Source organism: Lepidochelys kempii, chromosome 6 (genome assembly GCF_965140265.1).
Source record: "Lepidochelys kempii isolate rLepKem1 chromosome 6, rLepKem1.hap2, whole genome shotgun sequence".
Classification (NCBI taxonomy): domain Eukaryota; kingdom Metazoa; phylum Chordata; order Testudines; family Cheloniidae; genus Lepidochelys; species Lepidochelys kempii.
The window spans coordinates 124,581,920-124,608,607 of NC_133261.1; the positions used below are offsets into that span (position 1 = coordinate 124,581,920).

Sequence of the window (26,688 nt, forward strand, 5' to 3'; positions counted from 1 at the left end):
TTACCCATAGGTCCATTGTAGACACAGGAATGGCACCCTGGACACACACACACACACTCACTCACACACAGAGCTAGAGTTATTTGACTATGGGCGCATTCCAGAATTCATTGGTGCAACTTGCATCACACCATATATCACTGAGTCCGATACTTCAGCAGTTAAACGTTTCAACAGTGCCCAAAAATACAAGGACCACTGGGAGGTGAGGGACGGTAAGGTTCTTCAGGAAAGAAAAATTCATCTCGGAGAGGCAGAACAAAGGACCAGATCCCCACATGGTGTAAATCAATGATGATCTGTTGATTACACTAGTTTATACTAGCTGAGAAGCCGGCCCAGTGGTTTACCCAATAGAAATCTGTTTGCATGTGGAAAGTGGGATCTGTTTTTTCTTTGCCTATCTCAGCTGCCTGATCATCTCCTAACGTAGCTCTGACAACTCTTCCACCATGTCGTCTCTTTGACCCTGTCCTGCTGCCTGACCAGCGTTTCTATGAAGGCTGGGTGAGAATTAGATGCAACTCCTTCCGGAGCATGCAGAGAGGTGGCTGATAATCAACGCAAGTGACTGTCTCCTCCCTCTGTCCCCAGCCATGCAGCGAGCCAGTCGCCCTCCTGTCTAGTTTAAAACTTTTTGGAAGGGTATTCCAACAGACTGACACCTATGCCAGAGGCCCCAGACACACGGAAGAATGACCTCCGATCGTATGCATCTGCGGGCTCACATTCTACATGATGAATGCCTGCTGTCTAACTGGTCATCCTCCTTGGAAAGGCAAGTGTCTCTGAGCTGCAGCTTTAAACCTCGTATTGCTCCAGGCCACATTAGAAGCAGCCTGAGGTTTTCTATCCTGGGCTAGCCAGCAGAAAGGCTGGGTCATGGCTATACATTGTCCTTGATCACCATGCACAAAAGTAGTGGAAGTTTCAACCGCACGGCCAGGGCATTTTATCGCCCCTAAAGGCCCATATCCTCAAAGGTGTTAAGTAGCCAGTTCCCAGGGGTGTTCGGCACCTTAGAAAAGCTCAGCCTATAACTTTAAGCTAAACATAAATTTGCGGTCAAATCAAACCATTTAAAAACCACTTTCTTGTTGGTGTGAGAAGTGTCGAGAGGGCCCCATCGTGCGAGGCGCTGTACATTACACATAGGCAGAGACAGTCCCTGCCCCAAGGAGTTTGCAATCTAAATAGACAAGACAAAGTGTGGAAAGGGAAACACCGGCACAGACAGGTGAACCCAGTTGCCCTAGGGCCACGCAGCAGGTCGGTAGCAGAACCAGGAATAGAATCCAGCTTCCTAAGCCTCAGAGCCGGGCCCTACCCATCAGGACATGGACACACCATCTGACCTCCTGTAGCTCACAGGCCAGGATTTTGCACCCAGAGACCCCTAGATTAAGCCCAAAGACTTTGATTAGGCCAAAGGCATTTCAGTCCTCAGGAAACTAAACTGTCAGCCACAGGCTGAGAGCCGAAGCAAATGAGATGCCACAAATGCCCAAGGCCCCTGCATAGCAGGGAATTGACTATCTAAGATACACCCAGATGATCCCCACAAGTGAATGATGCCCTGTGCTGCAGAGGAAGGTTACTGCCAATCCAACCTGGGGGAAACATGCTTCCTGATCCCAAATCTGTCCACCATTAGGACTCGGAGCACATGAGCAAGACACACCAGCCAGGCACCTAGAAAGAGAATTCTTGGTATCACTTCAGAGCACTGATCCACCTCATCCAGTGTCCCGTCTCCAGCCTTGACCAGTCTCTGATGCTTCAAAGAAAGGTGAAAAGCAACCCATTGTGTTCAGTGCTTTACAAACACAGAAGACGATGACTCAGTCCCTGCCCCCAAAAACTTACAATCTAATTCAGGGGTCTCAAACTTCATTGTTCCGTGACCCCCTTCTGACAACAAAAATTACTACATGACCCCAGGACGGAGGACCAAAACCCGAGCCTGCCAGAGTTCCTCCACCCCAGGTGAGGGAGACAAAGCCTGAGCCGCTCCACCCCAGGTGTGGGGGGCAGCCAAAGCCTCAGGCAGGGGAGCCTGTAACCCCAAGGGCTTCAGTCCCAGGCGCGGGGGCCTGTAACCTGAGCCCCACTGACCAGGGCTGAAGCCCTCGGGATTCAGCTTTGGCCATGGGCCCCAGCAAGTCTAAGCCAACCCTGGCAACACCATTAAAATGGGGTTGTGACCCACTTTGGGGTCCCAACCCACAGTTTGAGAACCGCTGGTCTAATTATAAGACAAGAGGCAACAGACAGCCACAGATAGGGGAGTACAAGCAAACAATAAGACAGTATTGATCAGAATGAAAGGCAGTGATCTCAGAACAGCAGCAGGGTAACTATTTGCCAAGTGTTTTTTTACATAGGCACCATGGCAAAGGAGAGCTTTAAGGAGTGATTCAAAGGAGGATAATCAGGTCACGTTGCAGGTGGCTATTGGGAGCCATCACCAAGCAGGGCTGGGGGGCCTGGGAGAAAGGCCAATTTGTGCTTGTTTGACAATTGAACAAGTGGGTAATGGAGGCTGATCAGAGGTGGGGGTCAGCATTAATGAATGAGAGGTGATCAGTCATGTGGGGAGAAACCTTGAAAGTGAGGACAAGTAGCTAATGTTGGATACAATAGAGGAGGGGAGCCGGTGGAGGGATGTGAAGAAAAGGGGTGACATGGTCAAAGTGACAGGCTAGGGAAATGATCTGTGCAGCAGCATTCTGAATGGATATCAGCGGGGCAGGATCGCACTTGCCAAGGCCAAAGAGAAGGATGTTACACTAATCGAGACACAAGACGAGGAGAACTGGATAGGATAGGTACCTTAGAGATCTTGTGCAGAAAGAATCAGCAAGATTTAGACTTAGCCTGCATGCGAGGACCTAGAGAGAGGTCCAAGTCGAAGAGAACACCCAGATCATGGGCCTGAGCAACTGACAGGATGGCGGTGGTGTCCACAGCGATGGACAGAGGAGGGAGGGCGAGGGCTTGGAGGGAGAGATTAGGAGCTCCAGTTTAGCCATGTTGACCTTGAGCTGACAGCTAGACATCTCCAAGGAGAGGTCAGAACAACAGGCTGAGATCTGAGTTTGGACAGAAGACTAGAGAGGTAGATCTGTGAGTCACCAGCACACTAAGTTTGTATTTGCCAATGAGACAACCCAGAGAAGGTGTAGAGGGAGAGGAAAAGGGGACCCACAGCGGAGCCCTGAGGAACTCCCACAGAGAGCTGTGCAGGGTAAGAAAGATCCTCTGAAGGAGCAATTAGACAGGTAGGAGGAAAACCAGGAGAGGACAGAGTCATGGAAACCAAGGGAGGACAAGGTTTCAAGCAGAGGAGCATGCTTGATGGTGTCAAAGGCAGCAGACAGGTCATGGAGGATGCGGCTGGAGTACTGGTATGGAGCTTTGGCTAGGAGGAGGTCATTAGAGACTGTGGTGAGAGAAGTCTTTGTGGAGTGCAAGGGGTGTGTTATCAACCAGGCAAGGTACTAACAAGCTTCAACAGGACTTTATTTTCAAAGTGGAAACCTCTTTACCAAGCTGCTGCTGCACCCTCTGTAGCTTTCTCCCAGCCTCTCAACTCCTCCCCTCCCCGCCCATTCCTGTTTCCTGTTCTTTCAGACTCCCAACAGTCAGTGCTCCCAATTCTAATAATTACAGGCAACATCTAAACACCACAGGGTGGAAGCGGATTGTAAAGGGCCTGGGATGGAATTGAAGGAGAGGAATTGCAGACAGTGATTATAAATGGTGTATTCCATGAGCTTAGAGATAAGCAGGTGTTGGAGATGGAGTGTAAGCTGGAGTGGAAAGCAGGGTCATGGGCAGGTTATTTTAAATGGGAGAGATGAAAGCCTGGGAGGAGAAAGAGGAGGAGAGTGAGAGGTTAAGGAGAAGAGGAAGGGAAGCGATGAGCGTGGGCACCAAGGAGATCAGGAGATGGGATGGGGTCCCTGGGACAAATGGAGGATTTAGAGGAGACAACCAGAGCAGGAAACATTTCTGCGTCTGTGACAGTGGGAGGAGGAAAGTTGTGGAAGGGAAGGGGAAAGGTAACGTCACTTTGTATTCTGTCAGTTTTCTTATGGAAGAAATCAGCAAGGTGCTGCTTGGAGAGAGAAGTGGAGAAGGAAGGAAGGGAAGGTTTGAGGAGTGAGTGAAAGCTGGGAAAAGGCAACTGGAATTGAGGACTGGGGATTCAGTTAAAGTTGGCGAGGTAGAACTGGTTAGTGAGGATGATGGCAGAAAGAGCAGGTAGTGGCGGAAGTCAGCCTGGCCATGGGATTTCTGCAGGCAGGAAGAAAGCAGATGCTGTGGGTGAACCAGCGCTGAGGCTTGGCAGGATGGATTTTTTCAATGGGAGAGGGGGCAAGAGTCACGGGTGGAAGTGAGTGATGCATGAAGCAGATCAACCTCTAGAAGAAAAGAAGGAGAGGGCTGAGAGCAGACAAGATCAATGCTGATGGCCTGGAAATCATGGACAGGCCGAGTGGCAGGGTGTCAGGCTAGGGTAGATGGTGATGCTGAAGGAGACCAGGTGATGGCTGGGAAGGGGTAACTGCAAGAGAGAGAGAGAGCAGTGCCTGGCAAAGACCACGTCAAGTGAGTAGCCCTTTCAATGAGGGGTAGAGTCGAACCAGGGCTGCAGGCTGGATGAAGAAGTGAGAGGGAGGCAACATGTTGCTAAGGGGTCACACGGGCCATTGAGATGGAAGCTGATATCACTGAGGAGGAGTGTGGGAGGTAAGGAAGAGAGAGGGGCTGATGGGGAGGAGTTGGGTGGATGGTAGATGACAGCTACATGGTGGGAGAGAAGAGAAGGGCTGCACAGAGCTGTTCAGAAGAGGAGAAAGTGGGAAGAAGGAGGAGATGGAAGAAGCAAAAGCAGGAGAAGAGAACCCCCAACACCACCACCATGATCTGATCCAGGCTGCAGATCGTGCTTGGCATGTTATTGACTTGGAGTTTATAAAACACTAAGGAGAAGGGAAGGAAAGAGACAAAAACACAATCCACAGCACTTCTCACATTGGTAGCTGGAAAAGGCTCATGGCCAGTCATTTCATTACAGCTCAGAGCTCTATTCACAGCTCTCCAGGTATACAGGAACCGCTCCAGTCACGTGATGTCTGCAGGCATATATCCCCTTTCAAACATGCATGCCTAATTCCTATGTCTAGCATCTAAAGCAGCCTCAAGCTGGGAAACAGCAAAGCATCCCATTTCATGCAGATGGCATATTTTGTCTGAACAATGCAAAAGCAAACTATATTTTTGCAAAGCATCCATCAGACAAGCAAGGGCACAGAGACAGCAGCATTGGTAATCTCATCCGCTGTATATTCTTGGCCAATTTACAACTGCATTCACAGAATGAATAATGCAGCTGGGGCTGGACGGTCTGATCCAGACGAGCTCACTCTGGTCTTCTTGCCTACTTTAGATTTGAAATAGTTTTTGACAATTTCATGGGAATGACAGATGCAGCCTGAGCTGTCGATTGCTCCCAGATGCTCGGATTAGTACAAACCAATTTGCTTTGTGCCCACACGTTATAAGAAAGTGATTGAATCCAAGGAGGAGTTTTGAAATGGTTTCCGCTACTTGTCTGGACTATAGGGGAACCTCACTGAGTAACTTGTTTGTACTTCAGCCCTACACACTGCTAGGAGTGTGCTGCACAACACTGAGGGTCTCTAAGTAACTATTTGAGAAGCAAATCATCTTCTACAGTTCCTATCCCTTTAGGGGGTTAAAATTTAAAAAAAAGCCCTTTACCTAGTCAGGACTCTGTGCAAGCATTAAGAGTTATCAGATCCTTCTGAGTTAGGTACTGCCCCATTTTGGAGAAGGGAAACTGAGGCACATGACATACCCATGGCCATACAGCAACACGCCAGCAGGGCTGGGATTAGACCTCAGAATTGTATATTTCCCAGCCTCTTGCTCATTTTTCCCTCCCTGATTCGGATGTTATTGGTCCCCCATGAGTCACTGTCATAACCTCCTCTCTTGGTTTGCAGGAGGCTGCTGTGGCAGGAGACAGTCCCCACAGGTCTGACAGTGAATTGACTCTGGTTTATCCTGGTAACACTAAAAAGCTACCAGGCAGATCACACGTTAGGACCAACAAGGCATGACAATCCGTAAAGCGGGTGCACGTACAGAGCCTTTCCGCAGGGGGGACTCAAAGGGCCTGATCAGCAGAGTTAAGCCTCATACCTCCATCCCAACCCTCCCACCTGCCCCCCAGGGATGGCGACTGAAGTAGTAACACACCAGGCAGGAACACAGGCAGACAGGTGTTTAGCAGCCGACTGAAGCTCCACAGTATTGTCAAGAAGAGAAGTTGGGAGCCCTCGCAGCTTATCTCTGCACTAAACATGGTTACATTCCAGAACCTATAGAAGGGCAAGGGGGAACTAACGTTATCACAATCACCATGTGACAGGTCCCAGGGTAGCCAGGACTGAGTCCCCATGCTACCCCCTGCCTTTTTGGAGAAGCAGCCTTGCCTGAGGCGGCGGGGTGTTCGCTCGTTAAAGCCACCGGCCTGTTAGCCACTCAAGTACTCTCTGCAGGGCTTGCCAGCCCTGTCTTCGCCTCGCAGATCAACAACAGGTGCACGCCAGTCCCTGAGTCCTTTTGAGGCGTTCTCCTGTGAGATCCGGCTCCTGACGCTGGCTACTCATAGAAATCCCCAATCCAGTTGACTAGTTTTACCCGAAACCACCACTCCTGCATCACACATGGCACTTGGAATAAAACAAGCGAAGGATTATTGAAGGAAGAACAGAGCGAACGGGTACAGAGTGCCTCCTCCCATCCTGGGTTACACTGAAACCGTCTTTGGTCTACTCACGGGCAGAGCAATCCCCGGGCTGTCACAATGTTCCGTTTTTACCCCCAAGTGGTTTCGATCGTTTGCAGTGGTCTCCGACAGTTTTCCACTGATACTCTGGGTATGGAGCAAGACTAGACAGCTGAGGCCTAGAGTCATAGGATTAGACGGGACCACAAGGGTGATCTAGTCTAACCCCCAGTCTTGCATTACAACACCTGCTAACCAGGGAGAGGGGACAACTCCCTCCTGTTTGACTGGGTCATCACCAAGATACATTATCCCCTGCTGACTCACTTTTACTCCAAGACCCCAAAGCATACTTTCAATATAGTTAAAATATTCCTTAACTATTACCTATACACGCCTCTTGCAATGATGAGGCGTCTAGATAAATTACAAGCTTTCTGCACATACCTTACATGCTACCCCTTACAGATAAATAGCCTGCAAGTCACACAAGGGTGCTAGACATATTTGTATAGCAGGGGTGCCGAGAGCCATTGAACCAAACTGTGAACCCTGTATACGATGGAAACCACTTCAAGCCAGGGGGTGCGGCCGCACCCCTAGTCCCAGAACCTATGAAGACACGGGTTTGGTGTGGTGAGTTTGTCGTGCTTGCGATGAGAGCTGTTCGCAAAAGAACAGGGGAACCTTTGCCCAGCAGCCTCTGTGGTACAGCCCCGCTATGCAAATTGATCTTCTGCCTATTGCACAAGCCAATTCTCGCTTCCACACCAGTCCAAGAATTCTATAGGCCTCTTTTTTTAATGTTGCCATGCAGCTGAGCCCCACTCAACTGTGGGCCCTTGTATCTGGAGAGCAGACTTTTTTTAAGTTCACAGCTCAAACCAAATAAATACATCAATAAATCAAAGGTGACTCCTATGGCAAAGTAGAAGATTACAGAGCAGGTCACTCTGTACAAGCAGTCTAAACATGGGAAATCAATGCACAAAGAGAACACTAGTCTCTAATCACAGAACCAAGGGAGCCTACAGGTTAGCAATACTGATTTAGGCACCACCAGTATCAAGTAAAAGAAAGGCAATTACCACACGGCGAGATCAATCTAGTTACCACCCAGTGAAGCATATCTCCCCAGTCACACGGAGAGACTATTAGGCTAGCAGCCTGGATAACGAGATGATGAGGAAGATAGAGTAACAGAACTGAAATGCTGCACGGATAGGATAATTCAGATAAGACTACATTCTGTGCATTTAGTTTCTCCCGGTAGAAATCCAGACACGAGACCAAGCTGCTCAATACAACAAGCTGTGTGACATACATGGTCCCAACTGAGATACTCAAGTGCCCGTCTTTTGGCTTTGGTACCTAACCTACGTAGCTCAGGCTTAAATGAATGAGGCAATATTTAATGGTAACGTTTAAGTACAGCCGATTGCTAATTGCTGAACTGGGCACTAATAGAACCTACTGGCTTCCTCTGCAGGTTTGAAGTGGATATTAACTCATTAATCTCTAAAAATGTATCGGATTTTAAGTGGTCGGCACAAAAGGTCAGAGATAGTTACCAAAGAAAATAAAAGATAAGTGCACAGGCTAAATCTTAAACCTTATTACACTAGGCAGTATTTAGATCAAACAGTTTTCCCACCCCACTGGATGTAACCGCTCTTAATACACAGGCTTCCCTTTTTAAGCCTGGGCCCAGTCTCCTCAGTTCAAGTCTTTTGCTTCTCAACATTCTTGTTGCTTCCAGCGTAGGTGGGGGAGGAGAAAGGCAAAAGCATGATGCCACTGTCCCCAATTTTCTATCCTCAGTCCACGTGCCTGGAAGACAGAGTTGAGCAATCCCCCAGGTGTAGTCTTGTGCAACTGAGTCATCAAGTTGAGCAGTCCCCGTTGAGCGGGGCTTGTGCACATGTCATTGAATTGTAAATCCCTTGTTTACTATTCTCCAGCTGGTCAATAGCTGGTGATGATCATTCAACGCCCACCCGGGTGTTGTTCACCTCCTTTGTCATGGTCACTGAAGAACTAGCATTAGAGACTCTCAAACTTACAACATATTTCAGTAACAACCATACAGCAAAATCTCAACTTCATACACACAAACGATATACATATTTGGACAGAACAATGGGTTTCAGCAGATCTGGACTTATGTGATAGCTTAGACGGCATGCTTTGTATCATAATTATACAACGGGGTGAATATGGGGGTTCCAGGATGCTGCTTTGAGGTACAGAGTGCCACACCCTCCCACATCTGAACACTGAAGGGTCTAGTTGGAGCCCACTGTCCATTCCTGCTGACCCACACTGTCTTATTTCTTTGTGCTCCCCCTCTTGTCTTAGAATATAAACTCTTAAGAGCAGGGACCACCTCCCAGTTCTGTGTTCGTACAGCGCCTAGCACATTGGGGTCCTTGTCTATGACTGGTGCTCTTAGCTTCTAGCTATGGTCAGAGCCAGCACTAGGCATAAGTAATCTAAGCAATTGCTTAGGGTCCCAAGCAGCTTAAGGGGGCTCCCTATTAATTATGAGTATGTGTAGTGTGGGGGGCTCCCCAGAATATCCTTGCTTAGGGGTCCCAATAGGCTAGCCCTGGCACTGGCTATGGTCATACAAATAATAATCATTAGAACTGCAAAAGCAAAGAATTGCCCAGTATTGCTTTCCCTTACGCACAGGTCATTTTTAAAACGAAGGCAAGAGAATGCAGACAATAGAATCTCCTCCACAGAAAGGCCAGCACTCCAAAGCCTATTGGTGAACTCAGCTTCCCAGGGTGGAATGGTGTCACAATACACCACTGCTTGGCTCACCAAGGGAAAGCAGCATTTGGGTGAGCTTGGTAGGCAGTGGCTTATTACCCACTCCAATGCCTGAAATTACTGAATTCCAGCCAACTACGTATGGGATGGAAGATGTGAAGGAAGATCAAGGTAGGGCAATTTCCAAAACAGAACAGATAAAAAGAGTGTACCAGCAAGACGTCTATGCAATGGTCTCTTGTTATATAAATGAGTCTAAAGCAGACTTCTATCTCACCAGAATGGATTGTTCCTCTATGATTTTTTGGGGGAGTCTCTCTATGCTGCGCTGTAGCAAATGAATAGCAAGGGAGTGAATTAAGAGATTCAGGAATGTTTTGGGCCAGTTGTTCATGACACCTATATTACACGTGAATATCTATCTAGGATCTTGGCTTTCTCAGGGCGGTGGAGTGTGTGGATTGCTAGAAGGCTGGATCTATTTGTCTGGTATAGGTGATAGCTTGACCAGCCGATTTCAATTGGTAAGGATACCAATGTGCTGTGACATTGGTTGTTCTTCTACCTGGCCCCTGAGGCTCCTAAAAGCCATGAAGTCTTCTCCAAAGAGTACTATGGAGCTAACAGATAAAAGCCATTTACTAGACAAGTGAAACTAATCAAAGAGCAGGTTGAATAGGTGGATATGGCTGGATTTTTAAAACAGACAGTAGCTCCTGGCTATAGCTCTGACTAAACACTTCCAGTATCTAACAGACAAATGGACCTTGGCTAACATTCAATACTGCAACTTGCAGTTCAACTTTTGGCAAAGTAAGCACAGGGGAAAATCTGACTGTCCCCCTTTGCATCACCTTCCCTTACTAGAACCGGCCTCATGTTCCAGAGACACGTGGGGTGGGATTGTCCAAAGGCTCAGCATTGGCCCAACTCCACTCACATTGATGTCCTTGGTAAACCCCACCCCGTGGGCTGCATCTGAATGAAGACTCAGAAGGGAACTGAAACAGAGGAGCGCTTTCCACTGGCCATGGTACTGGGCTGGAAAGCCAGATTCCTGGGCTCACAGAAGGGCAACAGGACAATCCTGCTTTTCCCCACAGACCATGCAAGTGGGCACTTCTCCAAAACCACTTGTCTTTCCAATCACTTGACTGCAGTGAAGTGTGCTATGAAGAGCTCTTTTTAGCTAGAAGCTTGACGCAGGGATTGATTTGTCTCCACTTTGATGGGTGAGTGCTGCTTGCTAGACAGACCTAGGTAAAAATATCAGTAAGAGGAATGACTTGTTCAAATCAGCTTCCTGCCACACTGAGCCTGACAGTCTCTCCGGTGTCTGGTCAAAGACTGAGGCCTTGTCTACACTACAAAATTAAGTCGACCTAAGTTATGTCGACGTACAGCAGGGGTGGGCAAACTTTTTGGCCTGAGGGCCGCGTCGGGTTTCTGAAATTGTATGGAGGGCCAGTTAGGGGAGACTGTGCCTCCCCCAACAGTCAGGCATGGCCCAGCCACTGGCCCCTATCCCTATCCGACCCCCCCGCTTCTCGTCCCCTGATGGCCACCCCGGGACTCCTGCCCCATCCAACCCCCTCTTCTCTTCCCGCCCGCCCCCCTGGGATCCCTGCCCCATCCCTCCCTGTCCCCTGACCGTCCCCGACTGCCCCCCGCTGCCCCATCCAACCCCTCCTCATTCCTGACTGCCCCACAGGACCCCTTCTCCCATCCAACCACCCCTTCTTCCTGACCGCCCCAGAACTCCTGCCCCTGACTGCCCCCCACCACCCCATCCAAACCCCCCTCTCCTTCCTGAATGCCCCCCTGGGAGCCCTACCCCATTCAACCCCCGTTTTCCGCCCTCTGACCCCTATCCACACCCCCACCCCCTGACCACCGCTGCAAATTCCCCTGCCCTCTACCCAATCCCCCCCCCGCCTCTCTGCCCCCTTACCGTGCTGCCTGGAGCAGCAGTGGCTGGCAGCGCTACAGGACAGGCAGCCGCGCTGCCCGACTGGAGCCGGCCACGCCACCGCGCAGCACAGAGCACCGGGTCGGGCTGCGGCTCTGCAGCCGCCCTGCCACCCCGAGCATTGCACCGACGGCGCGGCGAGCTGAGGCTGTGGGGGAGGGGGACCAGCAGGGGAGGGGCTGGGGACCAGCCTCCTGGGCCAGGAGCTCAGGGCCCGGGCAGGAGGGTCCCGCAGTGGTTGACGTCCACGCGATGCCTCCTCTGTCGGCGGTGCACGTCCTCACTAGGAGCGCTTCCATCGACTTGACTGCGTGGGGCATTGTGGGGCAGTGACAGCCAGACCCCATCCCACCCTGGGGCTCGCAGCCAAAGTGGTCAGCCCCGGGGCGGCCGGGCTCCACCTGCGAAGGACTGACAGCCAACAGGCAAAGTAAGCAATGCAGCGTCTACGCAGACACTGCATCGCCCTAACTACATTGATCTAGGGCTATGGGTCTTGCAGAAGTGGAGTTATTAGGTCGGTGCAGCGGGCTTTGTAGTGTAGACACTGACAGAGTTAGTCCAATGTAAGCTGCCTTACATTGACCTAACTCTGTAGTGTAGACCAACACACACACACACACACCAGCCAGAGCACATCCCTATTCTTCACAGATCTTTAACAGTGGCTGGGGCTCTTTAATCTTTTGACTCCATGAGTTTCAGAAAGCTAAGTGTTAAAGCTTTAATGTTCAGTGTTTTGAAAGCTCAACTTCCAATAGAGAAAAGGTTAAACAACCAGCCTTCATTAGCTTGCGATTGCGAGATAGGGGACTGACAGACATGCTTAAACACCCAAACTGTACATGTTACAATCACATCCTCCACAACTGAGAACTAATAGGCTCTCCTCAAAGACCTGCTTCCTCTCTGGTTTAATTATCTCCCTCAAATGATGCAGAACCAGAAACAGCTCCTCTGAGACTACAAATACATGTTTTTAGATGAGCTCCCCATCGAAAAATAGAAGCTTCACAGCAAGAAGTTTAAAACAAAGATCAGAAGCCGTGATGAGCCCCAAACAAAGGTTGTTCTACTGATGCACCAAAAGCCAAAACCTTCACTAATAACCTAATCAAGTCCAGGGAAGCTCATATAAACCCACATTAGCCTAATCAGAACTGTTAGGGGAGTGCTGAACATTGGATTTTTACTTGCAAAAACCAAATTTCTCCCTGTAACTTTTGTAACCATCACAAAACTTCCCTACAAAGTCAGCCAGTCACACACATCTTATTATAGAAGTTTTGTGTTGTTTCTTATTATAGAAGCATTCTTGTGTTGTCCTCACATCATCCAAGTCTTCTCGATAAAATTAGCCCTTCTGAGAAAAAGGCTATTTGGCTACGCAAGCAAGCACTAGCCTTATTCATCATGGGTCAAAAGGAAAGGCCCCTCCCTTAATTTTTAGTCTAGAAATAAGGCAGGACTCTACTTTTGACCCCTGGGGGATAGGGACAGTACTTCTTTGTGTAGCAAAAGCCACACCAGTGTATATTCTCCTGTTGTGTTCACAGCACACACACGGAGAAATGAGATTACAGTAACATCACTTTATTTCTTAGAATTCAGAATAATGCACAAGAACCCAAAAACAGAGAGACACAAAGCAGGCTGCTCCCTCCCACAAAGAGGCAAATTGCACCCTACCTGACTGGATGCAAAATGGATTTCAGAGAGTGTCCATTTTAATACCAGCACTTACCCATAGTATACTGCCATGGTATGTTTCATAACACATTTTCTTTCAGTGTTCTCTGATTAACCCTAGGTATCTTAAAAATTATCTTACACTGTATGCAGATTTGCCTAAAGAGCCCCCTAGACTGCAAGCAGGACCAAGGACCACCCATTGCTTGTAAAGGGATAACTTGCAACTCCAACAGTCCTCAATACACCACAATTGGATTTCTCTAGAACAGGTTCTGCCCTATAAGTGCAACCACTTCTTATTTGTCAATTTTTGAAGAGACTTACGGAAAATCCAACCACATACATTTAAGTTTAAACAAAACTGAGCAGGAATGACTCACCAAGGACCACTAGCAATCAGAAGTCAGGGTCATAGGGGTAAACAGAGGGGATAGACCTGGCAGAGAAATACTAGTAACTTTTTGAAATTTCTTTTACAGTTTATAAATTTCATTCTGAAGCTTTCTGAAAAGGAACAATTGGGGGGATTTTTTTTTAAATGTGAAAATTTGCTACCAACATTATATTTCTTCAGTTTTCATTCCCATCCCTTTTTCCCCCTCCTCTTTTACTCCTGAGGGAATTTTGTGTCACTGCATGTGTGCAGAATGCATGACCTCCACAGATTTCTTTGCTTCCCCGCAGAAAAATGACTTTTGATGGAGAAGCAAAGGGAAAGGCACAAGAGCAGTCACACACCCATCCCCAGCTGCGCAGGCAGCTTTGTTTGGGCACCCAGAGCAGCTGGTAGAGATGTGAATCACTGCCGGGGGGAGGGGAAGAGGGAGAGAGAGAGAGAGAGAGAGAGACTGACTGTCCATCTCTCTCGCTCACTATTTCAGCGCACTTGGCATGGAGGGGAAGGGCTTCAGGGTGTTTCTGAGGAGGTAAAAGTGCAGCAAGCTCTGTCCCCTCAGAGCATAATGTAGCAGCCTGCCTGCTTAGTGAATTGTTCCCATTGTCTTATACTCCTAAGGGAATTCACAAAAACAGGTATAAAAGTTAAGGCTCCTTTACATTGCCTGAGTGGTGTAAAGGACTGTATGGCCTTATAAATGTGTATGGCCCTTTAGTGATTAGAAATGGTCTAAATTTTTGTACTGAAAAAATTTCCTATCAAAATGTACTCCATGAACTGTTTGCTCCTGACCTTTCTGGAGACGGGCAGTAGCCAATATACACTATGAGTTTGATTCCCCAGCCCTCACTTGCTCTTCAGTTGCCTATGATGTAACACTGAGCATATGGCTGTATATATTTGTGGACTAATAACTAGAAATAAATAAGGGTCAAACCTAGCTACATTACTATTAGGCAAGAGGGTTTGGGGATTTCCGCCAATGCTCCCCACTCCCGTTCTCCATTCCTTATATCGTAGTTTAAATAAACTACCAAAATAATTGAAACCAGAGTAATTATTTTGTATTATTTTGACAAATAGAATATGTAGAATTTCAAAATATTGTGTGCAGAATTTTTAATTTTTTGGCCCAGAATTCCTCCAGGGGTACTTTTTCCATTTTAAATAACTGAAACGTGAGGGAAAGGAGAAAGAAATGAGGGAAATTAAACACACCCACAGTTTCATTTAGTCAAAACCTGAATTTGTTTCTTTGAACTACACTTTTTTGCAAAAAAATTCAATTTTCACAAAAGGTCATTTTTTTTTCATTGAAAATATGTTTCATATGAATCTTTCTGACCAGAGATAAAGTGGAGAACACTGAAGACAGGGGTTCCACCCTGAACTTGTATTTCATACTTTGTTAAGGCTTTCCGGTACTGACTTCTTGAGTGCCATAAAACCAAGATAGAGTCAAGTTTGCAGCGCCTGTCCTCATAGATGTTCCACCATGGTTGGTGATGTTCTAGGGTAGTTTCTGGAAAATTGATGATGGCCTGGGAGGGGTTTAAGTGATTTCTTGGCACTTTTCTTTCGGATTACTAGGACTCATTTATATGTCATAGAGTTATCCCAGCCTGCAGAAAGCTGTGGAGACTCCCAGCCACAGGTGCCAACTCCATGGGTGCTCCTAGGCTGGAGCACCCTCAGGGAAAAAAAATAGCGGGTGCTCAGCACCCACTGGCAGCCCCACCGATCAGCTCCTCCCCCTTGCCCCCAGAGCCTCCCATCTACCAGTGATCAGCTGTTCAACGGCATGCAGGAGGTGCTGAGAAGGGGGAGGAGTGGAGGTGGGGTACTGTCAAGGTTCCTCCCCCACTCTGAACTCTAGGGTACAGATGTGGGGACCTGCATGAAAAACCTCCTAAGCTTATCTTTACCAGCTTAGGTCAAAACTTCCCCAAGGTACAAAATATTCCACCCGTCGTCCTTGGATTGGCCGCTACCACCACCAAACTAATACTGGTTACTGGGGAAGAGCTGTTTGGACGCGTCTTTCCCCCCAAAATACTTCCCAAAACCTTGCACCCCACTTCCTGGGCAAGGTTTGGTAAAAAGCCTCACCAATTTGCCTAGGTGACTACAGACCCAGACCCTTGGATCTTAAGAACAATGAACAATCCTCCCAACACTTGCACCCCCCCGCCCTTTCCTGGGAAATGTTGGATAAAAAGCCTCACCAATTTGCATAGGTGACCACAGACCCAGACCCTTGGATCTGAGAACAATGAAAAAGCAGTCAGTTTTCTTACAAGAAGACTTTTAATAAAAATAGAAGTAAATAGAAATAAAGAAATCCCCCCTGTAAAATCAGGATGGTAGATACCTTACAGGGTAACTAGATTCAAAAACATAGAGAACCCCTCTAGGCAAAACCTTAAGTTACAAAAAAGATACAGACAGAAATAGTTATTCTATTCAGCACAGTTCTTTTCTCAGCCATTTAAAGAAATCATAATCTAACACGTACCTAGCTAGATTACTTACTAAAAGTTCTAAGACTCCATTCCTGGTCTATCCCCGGCCAAGACAGAATATAGACAGACACACAGACCCTTTTTCTCTCCCTCCTCCCAGCTTTTGAAAGTATCTTGTCTCCTCATTGGTCATTTTGGTCAGGTGCCAGCGAGGTTACCTTTAGCTTCTTAACCCTTTACAGGTGAGAGGAGTTTTCCCCTGGCCAGGAGGGATTTCAAAGGGGTTTACCCTTCCCTTTATATTTATGACAGGTACGCTCAGGGGAGGGGGCGGAACGGGGCAGGAAGAGTTGGGTCAGGATGGAGTGAGGCTGGGAAGAGGCCAGGGTGGAGGTAGGGGCTTGGGGGAAGGGGTGGAGTGGGGGGCAGGACCTGGGGCAGAGCAGGGGGTCAAGCACCCCCCAGGAAATCACAGTCAGCACCAGTGCTGCCAGCAATCAGAGAGGAGTCCCTGTTGGTAGGGTAGGCATGGTGAGTGATTTGTGCCTCAGTACCTGGCAGATCCAGGGGTCCCACCCAAACTTGCCTTCCCTGAATCCTCTATTGCCACATCCTCCCTCTGGTGTGGACCAAATTTTTTCTGTGGAATCTGGAGTAGGTGGAATGGCTGGGAGCTGGGTGGAGGGATCCCCCTGTCACCCTGCAGGACTGGAGCTGGGGGGGGAGGGTCCCCCACTGCCTTGCAGGGCTAGGAGCTGGGGGGAGCCCCTCCCAGCAGCGGCAGCTGCAGAAGGATCCCCCCACAGCCCGCAAAGGTGATGATCTCCGTGACATAAACGTAGCCTTCATTATAGGCACCACCTAGAGTTAAGGTAGCCTAATAGTTCGCATTATAAGACCCTGGTTTCAGTCGCTTATAAATTTGCCAAACTTTAACCGTTCAGGCTGAAACTCTCCATGGCAGCTGTCTGCCATGGGCTACATTTTTGAGAAGATTTCAGCAGAAATGGGTCAGCTGTTACCAAGAGTGAGGCTGGTGGATCATAGGTTATTTTGCCGCTGTAAAAAAAAAAAAAAAAAAGTCATCTAACAGTTTTGCTCAGAAGCTCTAGGGCAGGGGTTGGCAAACTTTTTGGCCTGAGAGCTACATTGGGGTTCAGAAACTGTACAGAGGGCCGGTTAGGGAAGGCTGTGCCTCCCCAAACAGTCTGGCCCCCGCCCCTTATCCGCCACCTCCCACTTCCCGCCCCGACTGCCCCCCTCAGAACCTCCAGACCCATCCAACCCCCCTGCTCCTTGTCCCCTGATCACCCCCTCCCAGGACCCCCCCCCCAGGACTCCACCCCCATCCAACCTCTCCTGCTCCCTGACTTCCCCGACCCTATCCACACCCCTGCCCCCTGACAGGCCCCCACCTATCCAACCTCCCCCTGCTCCCTGTCCCCTGACTGCCACCCGAGACTCCCTGCCCCTTATGCAACCCCCCTGCTCCCCGCCCCCTTACCATGCTGCTCAGAGCACCACCAGGACTGGCAGCCACGTCACCGCACAGTCCAGAGCACTGGGGCAGGCTGGCGACTCTCGCAGCCCCGCTGCCCAGAGCGCTGGTGGCACGGCAAGCTGAGGCTGTGGGGGAGGAGAGACAGCAGGCAAGGGTCGGGGGTCCAGCCTCCCCAGCCCAGAGCTCAAGGCCTTTTAGAGACTATGGAGAGCGGGTCTACTACATATGGCAGGAGGGGAAGAATCTGTATTAAATGTTGAGGAAGAGTCAGCCTGGTGCATAGAAGCCAGCGTAAGAGTCAATGAATGAACAGACGCCTTCAGACATTTCTCATTTCTATTTTTAAGCGGCTGATTATGTACAAAGGGAAGTGATTTGTGGTATAATTGTACTCCCAACAATATTAAAAATCCAGCACAAGTTGAAAATATGTTTGCAGTATTGCATGTAGCTCACAACACAGGGCACCCCAGGAGGCTTATTCTGGTGTTTCAGTTAAAAGCCATCTTCTGCATTTGAACATCCAGGTTGGGTTATTTTGCAACAAAAGTGTCTTTGTATTTATTAGGTACTGTCTCCCTCTAGCGAAGGAATAGATGAAGTGCTCCAGCTACTTAGCCAAAAGTGCTGACAATCTTAGGTCTGAGCCATCCAGTGCTATGAAACGCATTATACCCCAGGGTGGACAGAAGCCGGGGCATGGACGACAGCAAGCTGGCTGAAGCTCAGTCTAGAGCCGCATGCTGCAGTGGTGGTAGGTTGGGAAAAGCAGGGGGAAGATGTGGTGAGGCTCAGTAATGCCTTCGGATGGGATTCTGGTCACTTTATTTTTTCCACTGAATGCGTCCGAGGAAGTGAGCTGTAGCTCACGAAAGCTTATGCTCAAATAAATTGGTTCGTCTCTAAGGTGCCACAAGTACTCCTTTTCTTTTTGCGGATACAGACCAACACGCTGCTACTCTGAAACCTTTATTTTTAATATTACCTCCAATGGTCCCTACAGCCCAGGGCAGGTGGTTTTGGTCTTACTGCCCAGTCCCCAAGCTAGAATCTCAAGTTTAGGTGATGACACTTACTAGCCACCAAATTCCAGGATTAGGTTAAAAACTGAATAAGCGAGGTTAGTAATGGAGGGCTAGTTCTCCAAAACAGAAGGACTCATGACATCTCTCATGTCCCCCTAGCTGAAGATCCCTCAGGCATCATTAGCCATCATCAGGGGCTCTCTCAATGCTCGGCTGAAGTAATGAACACTTACAATTAACTCTTATGAGACGTATCCAATTCCAAGCAGTGCAGCCCTCTCTAGAGTCTTCCCTAGCCATTAGCTACATGGAACAAAGATGCTTCTACGTCGATTCTTTATTCCCAAAGCAGAGGGGAACTGAAACAATGAGAACCATAAGAACATCTCATGAAAAATCCAAACCCACCAAATCTGCTTCTGTACAGGAAGAGGGCCAGCCCCAGCAACCTCAATTTTGACTAGGCACGTGGCCTGACAACACAAATACATGAAGCCAAGGGTCAAGAAATAGCAGTTACTGGCAGCTTACTGTTCTTCTCCTTCATGAAGTTGTTTCCACAGACGGTGCCCGTAGGGTACCCAGGCAATGAGATGCAGTTTTTAAAATTTAGTGTAAAACCTTAATCCTAAAATAAGCACCTGGATTTAGCCTTTATTTTGTGAGTTCCCCAAGATTAACAGATGCATCCAGTTTTAATCACACAGGAACAAGACTCGAGCAAACAGCTCCTCAAATTGTGATGGAAAGCCGGCTGCTACGGAATGACCAGCCTCTTGTCCCAGAACAGATTCTCTAGAGAAAACTGAGATTTCAGACATGGAGACCCAATAAAGGGAATGACAGGATTCAGGACCCTTTAAACTGAGATGCTGGCTTGATTGGTTGTTTGGGAGGGACTGGAGAGCTGGTATCTTTACAAACCATGTGCCTGTCCTGATGCTAAAACAAAGTCTCTTGTAAGTGCCAGCTGCTTTAACCAGCTGGGATGAGCAAGGAACTGTGCACGCTTCCCAAAGCACGGAGCTGAGATGGTGGATTTCATGGAGAATGTAATACAGCCCACAGTGATTAGCAGCCTGACCACACTTTCACTTTGAATGGCAGGTTAACAGTGCTGCAGTTCCTCCCCGCCTTCTGCAGCCCTGTACCCAGAGTCATCCCCAGTTCTGTTGCGTGCCCAGCACCCTCTCGCCTACAGAGACCACCAGACTGCTTGAAATTGTTACCACGAGTCCCACACAGGTTTACAACCCCTTGTGCTTCTCCAGAAGCTACTGCTTATAGAGATCAGTAAATCAAAGCACCTCAGCTCCTTCAGTGGAATTAGTGCTTCCAAGTGTATTTCCTCTGTAAGCAAGTGACCTTCAGTCCCTCTGCAGTGCAAGCATTTTGGGATATTCGGCGTGACCTTACCTGGCCCTCTCTTTTCCCACTGCAGGATGCCCACCCTTGGCCATTGCCGAGCTCAGCAAAGAAGCTAGCTGAGCTCCAGCTAACCAGGAGGCAGGGTCAAGGCAGGCTTTGGAAGGGTCTGCTCTGGAATGCTGCATCCTCGACAGAAGGAATGGGCTCTGAGGGGGGTGGGCAAAGCCACACATCAGCACCACTCAGTGTCTGCGATGCTCATGCCGGGTCACCCACCTCCCTCTTCTCTCATGCTGCCAGGCTTGGAGCTGCTAGCATGCATCTGAAGTAGGTTAAGCCAGTGGTTTTCAGCCTGTCGGAGGAACATTTGGGGACTCAGCAGATGCAGCTGCACGTGCTGCCATTCCACCAGCAGTGCAGATGATGGAGGCTCTGAGCTCACCTTCCCCATCCCGGCTACCCCCCACTTGAAACAAGGGGAATGGGGTTTGTAGCAGCTGTGGGGTGGGGAGGGGGGAAATCAGAGGCGATTAAAAGGAGGAAAACAGCCTTTCTGAACTCTCAGCTTTCTGCTTGGCCTACTCCCAGCATGATGGGGCAGGGGGAATGAATAGACTAGGGAAGGAGCTTGGTGGATGGGTCCCATTCCAGGGGTAGAGCCCTAGAAAACATGGTCCCCTGAAAGGACAAGAGGGGGAGGAGGATTTTGCTCACTTCGGCCCTTCAATAAGCCTTCAGCGGAGAAAGCAGGAGGACGGCGCTACCAACCTGTTTGAGCCACTGGAGACCGAATCAGGCGTCTGGAAGAGAAAGAGAAATGCAGCACAAATGTGTCAGACCAAAGAAGAGCTCAGACTCCATTAAGGGCATGTGAGATGCCGTAAGCTATGTCAAAGACACAGGGGGGCGAGCTGTCAGAAATGGGCTTGGGGGAGGGAAAATCCATCATAAAAAGCTTGCAAACAGTTGCATTAATAGAGAGGTTTTTCCTGATCTTGCACTTTCCTTATGTTCAGTTCCATCGACACCCACACCCTTGGAAGAAGGCTATTTTTACCAAGATCAAAAGGTGATTAAAAAAAAAAAAGTATTGACTTTATAGGGGTCCCCCTCCCCACTGCACATTTCAGTCTTGCAGGTAACGAAGGAAGGTGTTTCCAAGGAACAGGTGAGTCTTCAAAATGCATGCCAAGTGTAGTCAGTAAACCAAGCCCCTGACACTGAAACAGATGAGTATTCTATCAACATTGTGATTTAGCACTCTGCCCTGAATGGTTTTGCTAGGGCAGCTCAGGACAGGACTTGCATTTAATAGACAAGCAGCAGGAAAACAATGAGCCCATGTGAGAAGCTCCCATTTCTGTTACACTAGACTGGAGGAAGTATCAGCGAATGAACCTCAGGGAATAATCCCACGTGGCCAGGGAAAGAAAAGAGCACAAAGCTCTGTCAGGCTAAACTTTGCTGACCCATTTCGAGCTTCCATAATGACGTCACATCAGTTCCCAATTGGTTATTCATCTTCTTGCAGATTATAATATTAGGATGTGCTACTGGAAATTAAGCAAAGTGAGATGCTCCTGGTCAGTTACGATTGTTGACAAGGCTACCTACGTCCGCCTGCATTACTGGATTCATATAGACATGCTCTCTTTAAAAAAACAGAAGCTCATGAAAGGGCAAAGGGGCCATCTCATCTCAGTGTATAGCTAAGGAAGGATTTCTCCACTCCCCATCGCTACAGACAGAAGAATTTTCTTATTCCACATGGGCTATTGCCAGATCTGCTCGGTGGAGAAGCTGCCACCGAAGCCCCTTGTCAGTCAAATACCAGCACGTTCTTCCTTCCGCTGGAAGTTCAGATTTCGGATGTTTATGAGCCGCCCTGTGCGCTAGCAACGTTCGGTCTGGTTTACACTGTGGGGCGGGGGGGGGAATCGATCTAAGTTACGCAACGTCAGCTACGTGACTAACGTAGCTGAAGTCGACGTACTTAGATCTACTCACCGCGGTGTCTTCACTGCCGTAGATCGACTGCTGACGCTCGCCCGTCGACTCCGCCTCTCGCTCCGGTGGAGTACTGGATCGACGGGAGAGCGCTCGGTGGTCGATTTATCACGTCTAGACTAGACGCGATAAATCCACCCCCGCTGGATCGATCGCGGCCCATCAATCCAGCAGGTAAGATAGACACGCCCTTCGGGCTCCTAGAAGGCTGGACTTGTAGGGGAACTTGCATGCCATGCTCAGGCCAGCAGCTGGGGGGTGTGGCTGCAGCAGGGGGGTTCGATTCCCAGCCCGGGGAAAGAGAGACTCCTGCTAGCTTGCTGAAAACAGCAGCATGGACACCGAGGCACTGGCAGCAGCTCAGGCCAGCAGCCAGAGCTCAGAACCAGGGGGGCAGGGCGGGCCACCGCCGCTACGTCCACTGCAACATGAGTTTGCCTACCCGCGCTGGAAATGACACCCCCAGCTGCAGCGCAGACAGAACCTGAGAGTTCGAAGCACGTCGCCATGAACGAACGGAAGCGATATTGAACTTTACATCACAACGAACATTTGAACTTAGCGCTCCAGGTGGCCACTTTGTTGAAATCACTTCAGTCACTCCCAGTGCAAGAGTTCAAGGGGAAGGGGCAGCAAGCTTGTGTAGACACTGACCAAGAACTTTACCATCAAGAGACTGTTAATTACACATTTTAAGCCAACGTTGCCAATGAACACAATCCATCTGAACAGAACATTTACAGAGTTCTGTGAAATAGACCGTGTCAAATTCTCTGGTAGGCTCCCTCCCCGCCCCCCAAATTCATCCCATGCTATTTTCCTGCAACTTTGCTTTTAAGTGAATGACTAACCCCAATAGGCAGCAGGTTTAAAACAAATAAAAGGAAGTATTTCTTCACACAACGCACAGTCAACCTGTGGAACTCCTTGCCAGAGGATGTTGAGAAAGCCAAGACTGTAACAGGGTTTAAAAAAGAACTAGATAAATTCATGGAGGATAGGTCCATCAATGGATATTAGCCAGGCTGGGCAGGGATGGTGTCCCTAGCCTCTGTTCGCCAGAAATTGGTAATGGGTGACAGGGGATGGATCACTTGATGGTTACCTGTTCTGTTCATTCCCTCTTGGGCACCTGGCATTGGCCACTGTCAGATGACAGGATACTGGGCTAGATGGACCTTTGGTCTGACCCAGTATGGCCGTTTTTATGTTCTTATGAACAGAGATAAGAATTTTTAAAAACAGCATCTTTTTCCCCCAAGACCATCAGAGAAAAAAACCTTCATAAGTAGAGTCCTGTGAGTCTGCCATGGCTCCCCCAAGCTCCCTGGCTGGGCTCCACGCTGGCCTGGCTGGAGGGAATGGGGAGACCTGTGGAGCTGCCCAGGTCCCCCAGCCAGGGCAGGTGGAGGGTCTGCTGCGGCTCCCCACAACTGCCCACCCAGCTCTTACCCTGGTCGGGCTGCCGGAGCCAGGTTGGAGAGAGCCACACTGACAGCTATGGGGAGCCACGGTGGACCCTCCACCTGCCCTGGGCATGTGGCCCAAGCTGCCCCCTGCCCAGTGTCCCTGCCCCCCCAGACCTCCCAACCAGGGCAGGTGGAGGATCCATGCCGGGGTTCCTCACAGCTGCCCACCCAGCTCTTATCCTCAGAGGCCTGCACGGATACAACATTTGTATCCACATCCGCACTGTTATCTGCAGAAATGGTCCACGGATATCTGCGGATATAAAGCAGATACTTGCAGATTTGCAGGGCTCTATTCATAAAGTCTCCCAGTTTGTGTTGTATTGTCTATTTGGAGGAGACCTCTGAAGGGAGCAGTCTGGGCCTTGTACCAGAGACAGACCACCACCAGCACTCAATATAGCCTGGTGCTATTCCTCCAGGGAGGAAGGCATGGAACTTTCCTGGCAATGCCAATAAGTCAATAAAAACAGATGCACTTTCTGAATAATAAGCATCCCTTTAATTGCTGACACCATTACAAAAACCGATTACATTAGCAACCAAAAAAGGAGTGTTTACTTGAGGCTGAAGTCAGAGGCAGCTACTCCCAAAATGTATCTAAGTAAAACAGTGTACAACATCAGTATTAAAATGTTATATTTATTCCATTGTCGTCATTTCCCCGCTGGATTTTTCTGAACAAGTTTTACTGAGCAAAATAAAAGATAAAAGATTATACATTTACCATATCTCCAGGAATGTAGAGGTCTAATTATCCAAACAATTTTTATTATAAAACTAAATTCTGGAGGTGTCTACAGAGTTTTTCTTCTTTAAATCAGTAGTCTAACAAGAATTAGAAAAGACAAAACTCTGTTCAGTGTTTGACGAAGTAGAAAGGGTGAAAACATAAATAAGGCTTTAATTTGGCAAAATATAATACAATGCCTTCTGCTATCCTCAAATTAATGATTCCCCTGTGACTTCATTCTGCAAGAGAAAGAAAAAAAATCCACTTAAGCCAAGGAGTTTACAAAGAATCACTGCTCAAAGAAATTCATGTACAGCAAACATTAGTTGAGCAGGTCATCCCGAAGACCGGGCTAGTGGTCACCTCGGTAGTGAACTCCAGGACAGTACAGAGGCCAAAGCCCAATAGGTTGGGAGGATGATAGCAAAAAGTGATCTATTGTTTATAATGCCTCGTTACCCAAGGTACAAAGCAGCTTTGGAGAAACTGGAGTTTCCTGACCCCTCAGAAGACAGAAGCCATTGAGATAAAACCATGGACGCTAAGAGGAGGAAGAAGAAAGTACCTGTTCTAAATACAAGGGTGGGACAGCTCAGACACTAACTTCACTGAACCTTCCCCGTGTTCACGACCTAAAAACGAATGCCTAATTCTTATCGACTGAACCTCAAACTCTGTTTAGTCTGCTATATAGTAGTTTTTTCCATTCAGCCTGCGGCCTTCACAGTCCTCCATCTCTCTAACTTTTAGCTGTCTCAAGTCTGATGGGTTCTGTAAGAAGGTTCCAACACCTCAGGCTTGTCCAACCTTGTCCACTAGGTGGTCAGCTATGGAAGGCCCCTGGTTTTTAAAAGGTAGCTTTGAATTAAAGCATGCAAACCCAACAACACAAACAGGTGTCACTATGCTCCCAGCCTGAAACTGCTATTTCATATCACAGTGACTATTCCATACTTCCACTGCACGCTCAGTAAAATCTCACTCGCTTATTTTTATACCCATTCCAAAGATACATCAGTGTGTATGATCTTTTGCACTGCCGCAGACACTATGGAAGCAAACAAGACTGCTGTGTGGAAGAGATAATCATCTGTCAAAGAAAAAAAGAAGTTTGATTGTCACATCACAACCAGCCAGTGAGCTCTCAAGCCTAGAAAGAGGAGCAGGAAAGGCTGAGATCCGAGAAGGCTGAATGGAGGAGGGATCAAGAAAGGAGTAAGAACAGGTCTGGTACCCCCTTAGAAGCTTTTGACAGAATCTCTCTAAAACATCAGACTTAACCGATGCCATACTTGTTAAAACCCACCTGTCATGAAGTTAGAGAACGCTTATCTGAGACAGATATTGCAGTGTAGACATACCCAGGTTAAGACACCCACAGCCGGCCCACGTCAGCTAATCAGGGTCGTGGGGCTCGGGCTGTGGGCCTATAAAACTGCAGCGTAGACGCCCAGACCCTCCCCCATGGTGGAGTGCCACAGTTCGGGCTCTAGCCCCAGCCCGGACAGCTACATTGCAGTTTTATAGCCCCACAGCCCGAGCCCACGAGCCTGATTCAGCTGACATGGGCCGGCTGTGGGTGTCTTACTGCAGTGTAGACATACCCCTGGTTACAACTAAAGAATCCATTTCCTACCTACTAGTTGATAGTGTTCTTTTCCCTTTGAGAGCATTTGACTTATTGACACAACCAACTTCTTGAGGTGTCCTACATCCTGGCATAGACTCACTGCCAGGTTTAGTCTTTTTTCAGTCAATTCCTGAAACAGGAGGGGGAAAAAAAAAGAATCATTAATAGCTCATTTACAAGTGAATTACTGAGAGACCAGAACTAGATTCTCAATCCAAAATGAGGCCTTCTTATACATTGGTATACACCGTGCAACTCTGACAATAGGGGTCTCTCCACACAGAACACTGGAGAAAGCGAAGGGTCCGTTGATTCGGGACTTATACTTGCAGTGGGGTAGCCACGGTTCGTCAGTGTCTGACTGTTGGCAGCTTAGCACCAAATAACCGGGAGGTCTGACTGAATATCTGATCAGAGTACAGGACGCACCCCATGAGACATGTTTATTGGGGGCTGAGACAGCATGGTTAGCCAGGGGAGACAGAATGCAGCAATATGACAGAATGATGATAGCAGCTACCTCGAGTGAGGCAAGTCAGTCTGTACCCAACTGTGTCCAGAAGGACTGAACTGGCAGCTTGGAGGAGTGATGTACATGTGTATTTCTCATTGACGTGCCCCTAGGGATGGGTGGGAGGGGCAGAGGAAATGGTTTTCTAGTTTACATTAGGTGATGTCTCCCTGCCCTTCCCCACAAGCTGGCATACAAGGCACCAATGCATTTTATAAAGAGTTGGGTTTCCATATGGATCTTGTTATTAACAGCATATAATGGTGGTCATACCCTGGGGCACAAAGCTCCAGCTCCTATTTGCTGGAGATGGCGCACAGGTC

At 48.5% G+C, this 26,688-nt stretch overlaps 1 protein-coding gene across 10 annotated transcripts in view; it reads right to left on the reverse strand.

The window, feature by feature from the left end:
* Positions 1-23,970: 23,970 nt before the first annotated feature.
* KTN1 (kinectin 1) overlaps positions 23,971-26,688 on the reverse strand; it is a 111,799-nt gene continuing 109,081 nt past the window's right edge. For all 10 annotated transcript variants that reach the window (XM_073350031.1, XM_073350028.1, XM_073350036.1 and 7 more), the window contains 2 exons: positions 25,861-25,984; positions 23,971-24,463 (listed from right to left, as the gene is read on the reverse strand). In XM_073350031.1, the coding sequence (XP_073206132.1) occupies positions 24,459-24,463; positions 25,861-25,984 (129 nt within the window). In that variant the 3' untranslated portion in view covers positions 23,971-24,458. The remainder of the gene's footprint in view (positions 24,464-25,860; positions 25,985-26,688) is intronic.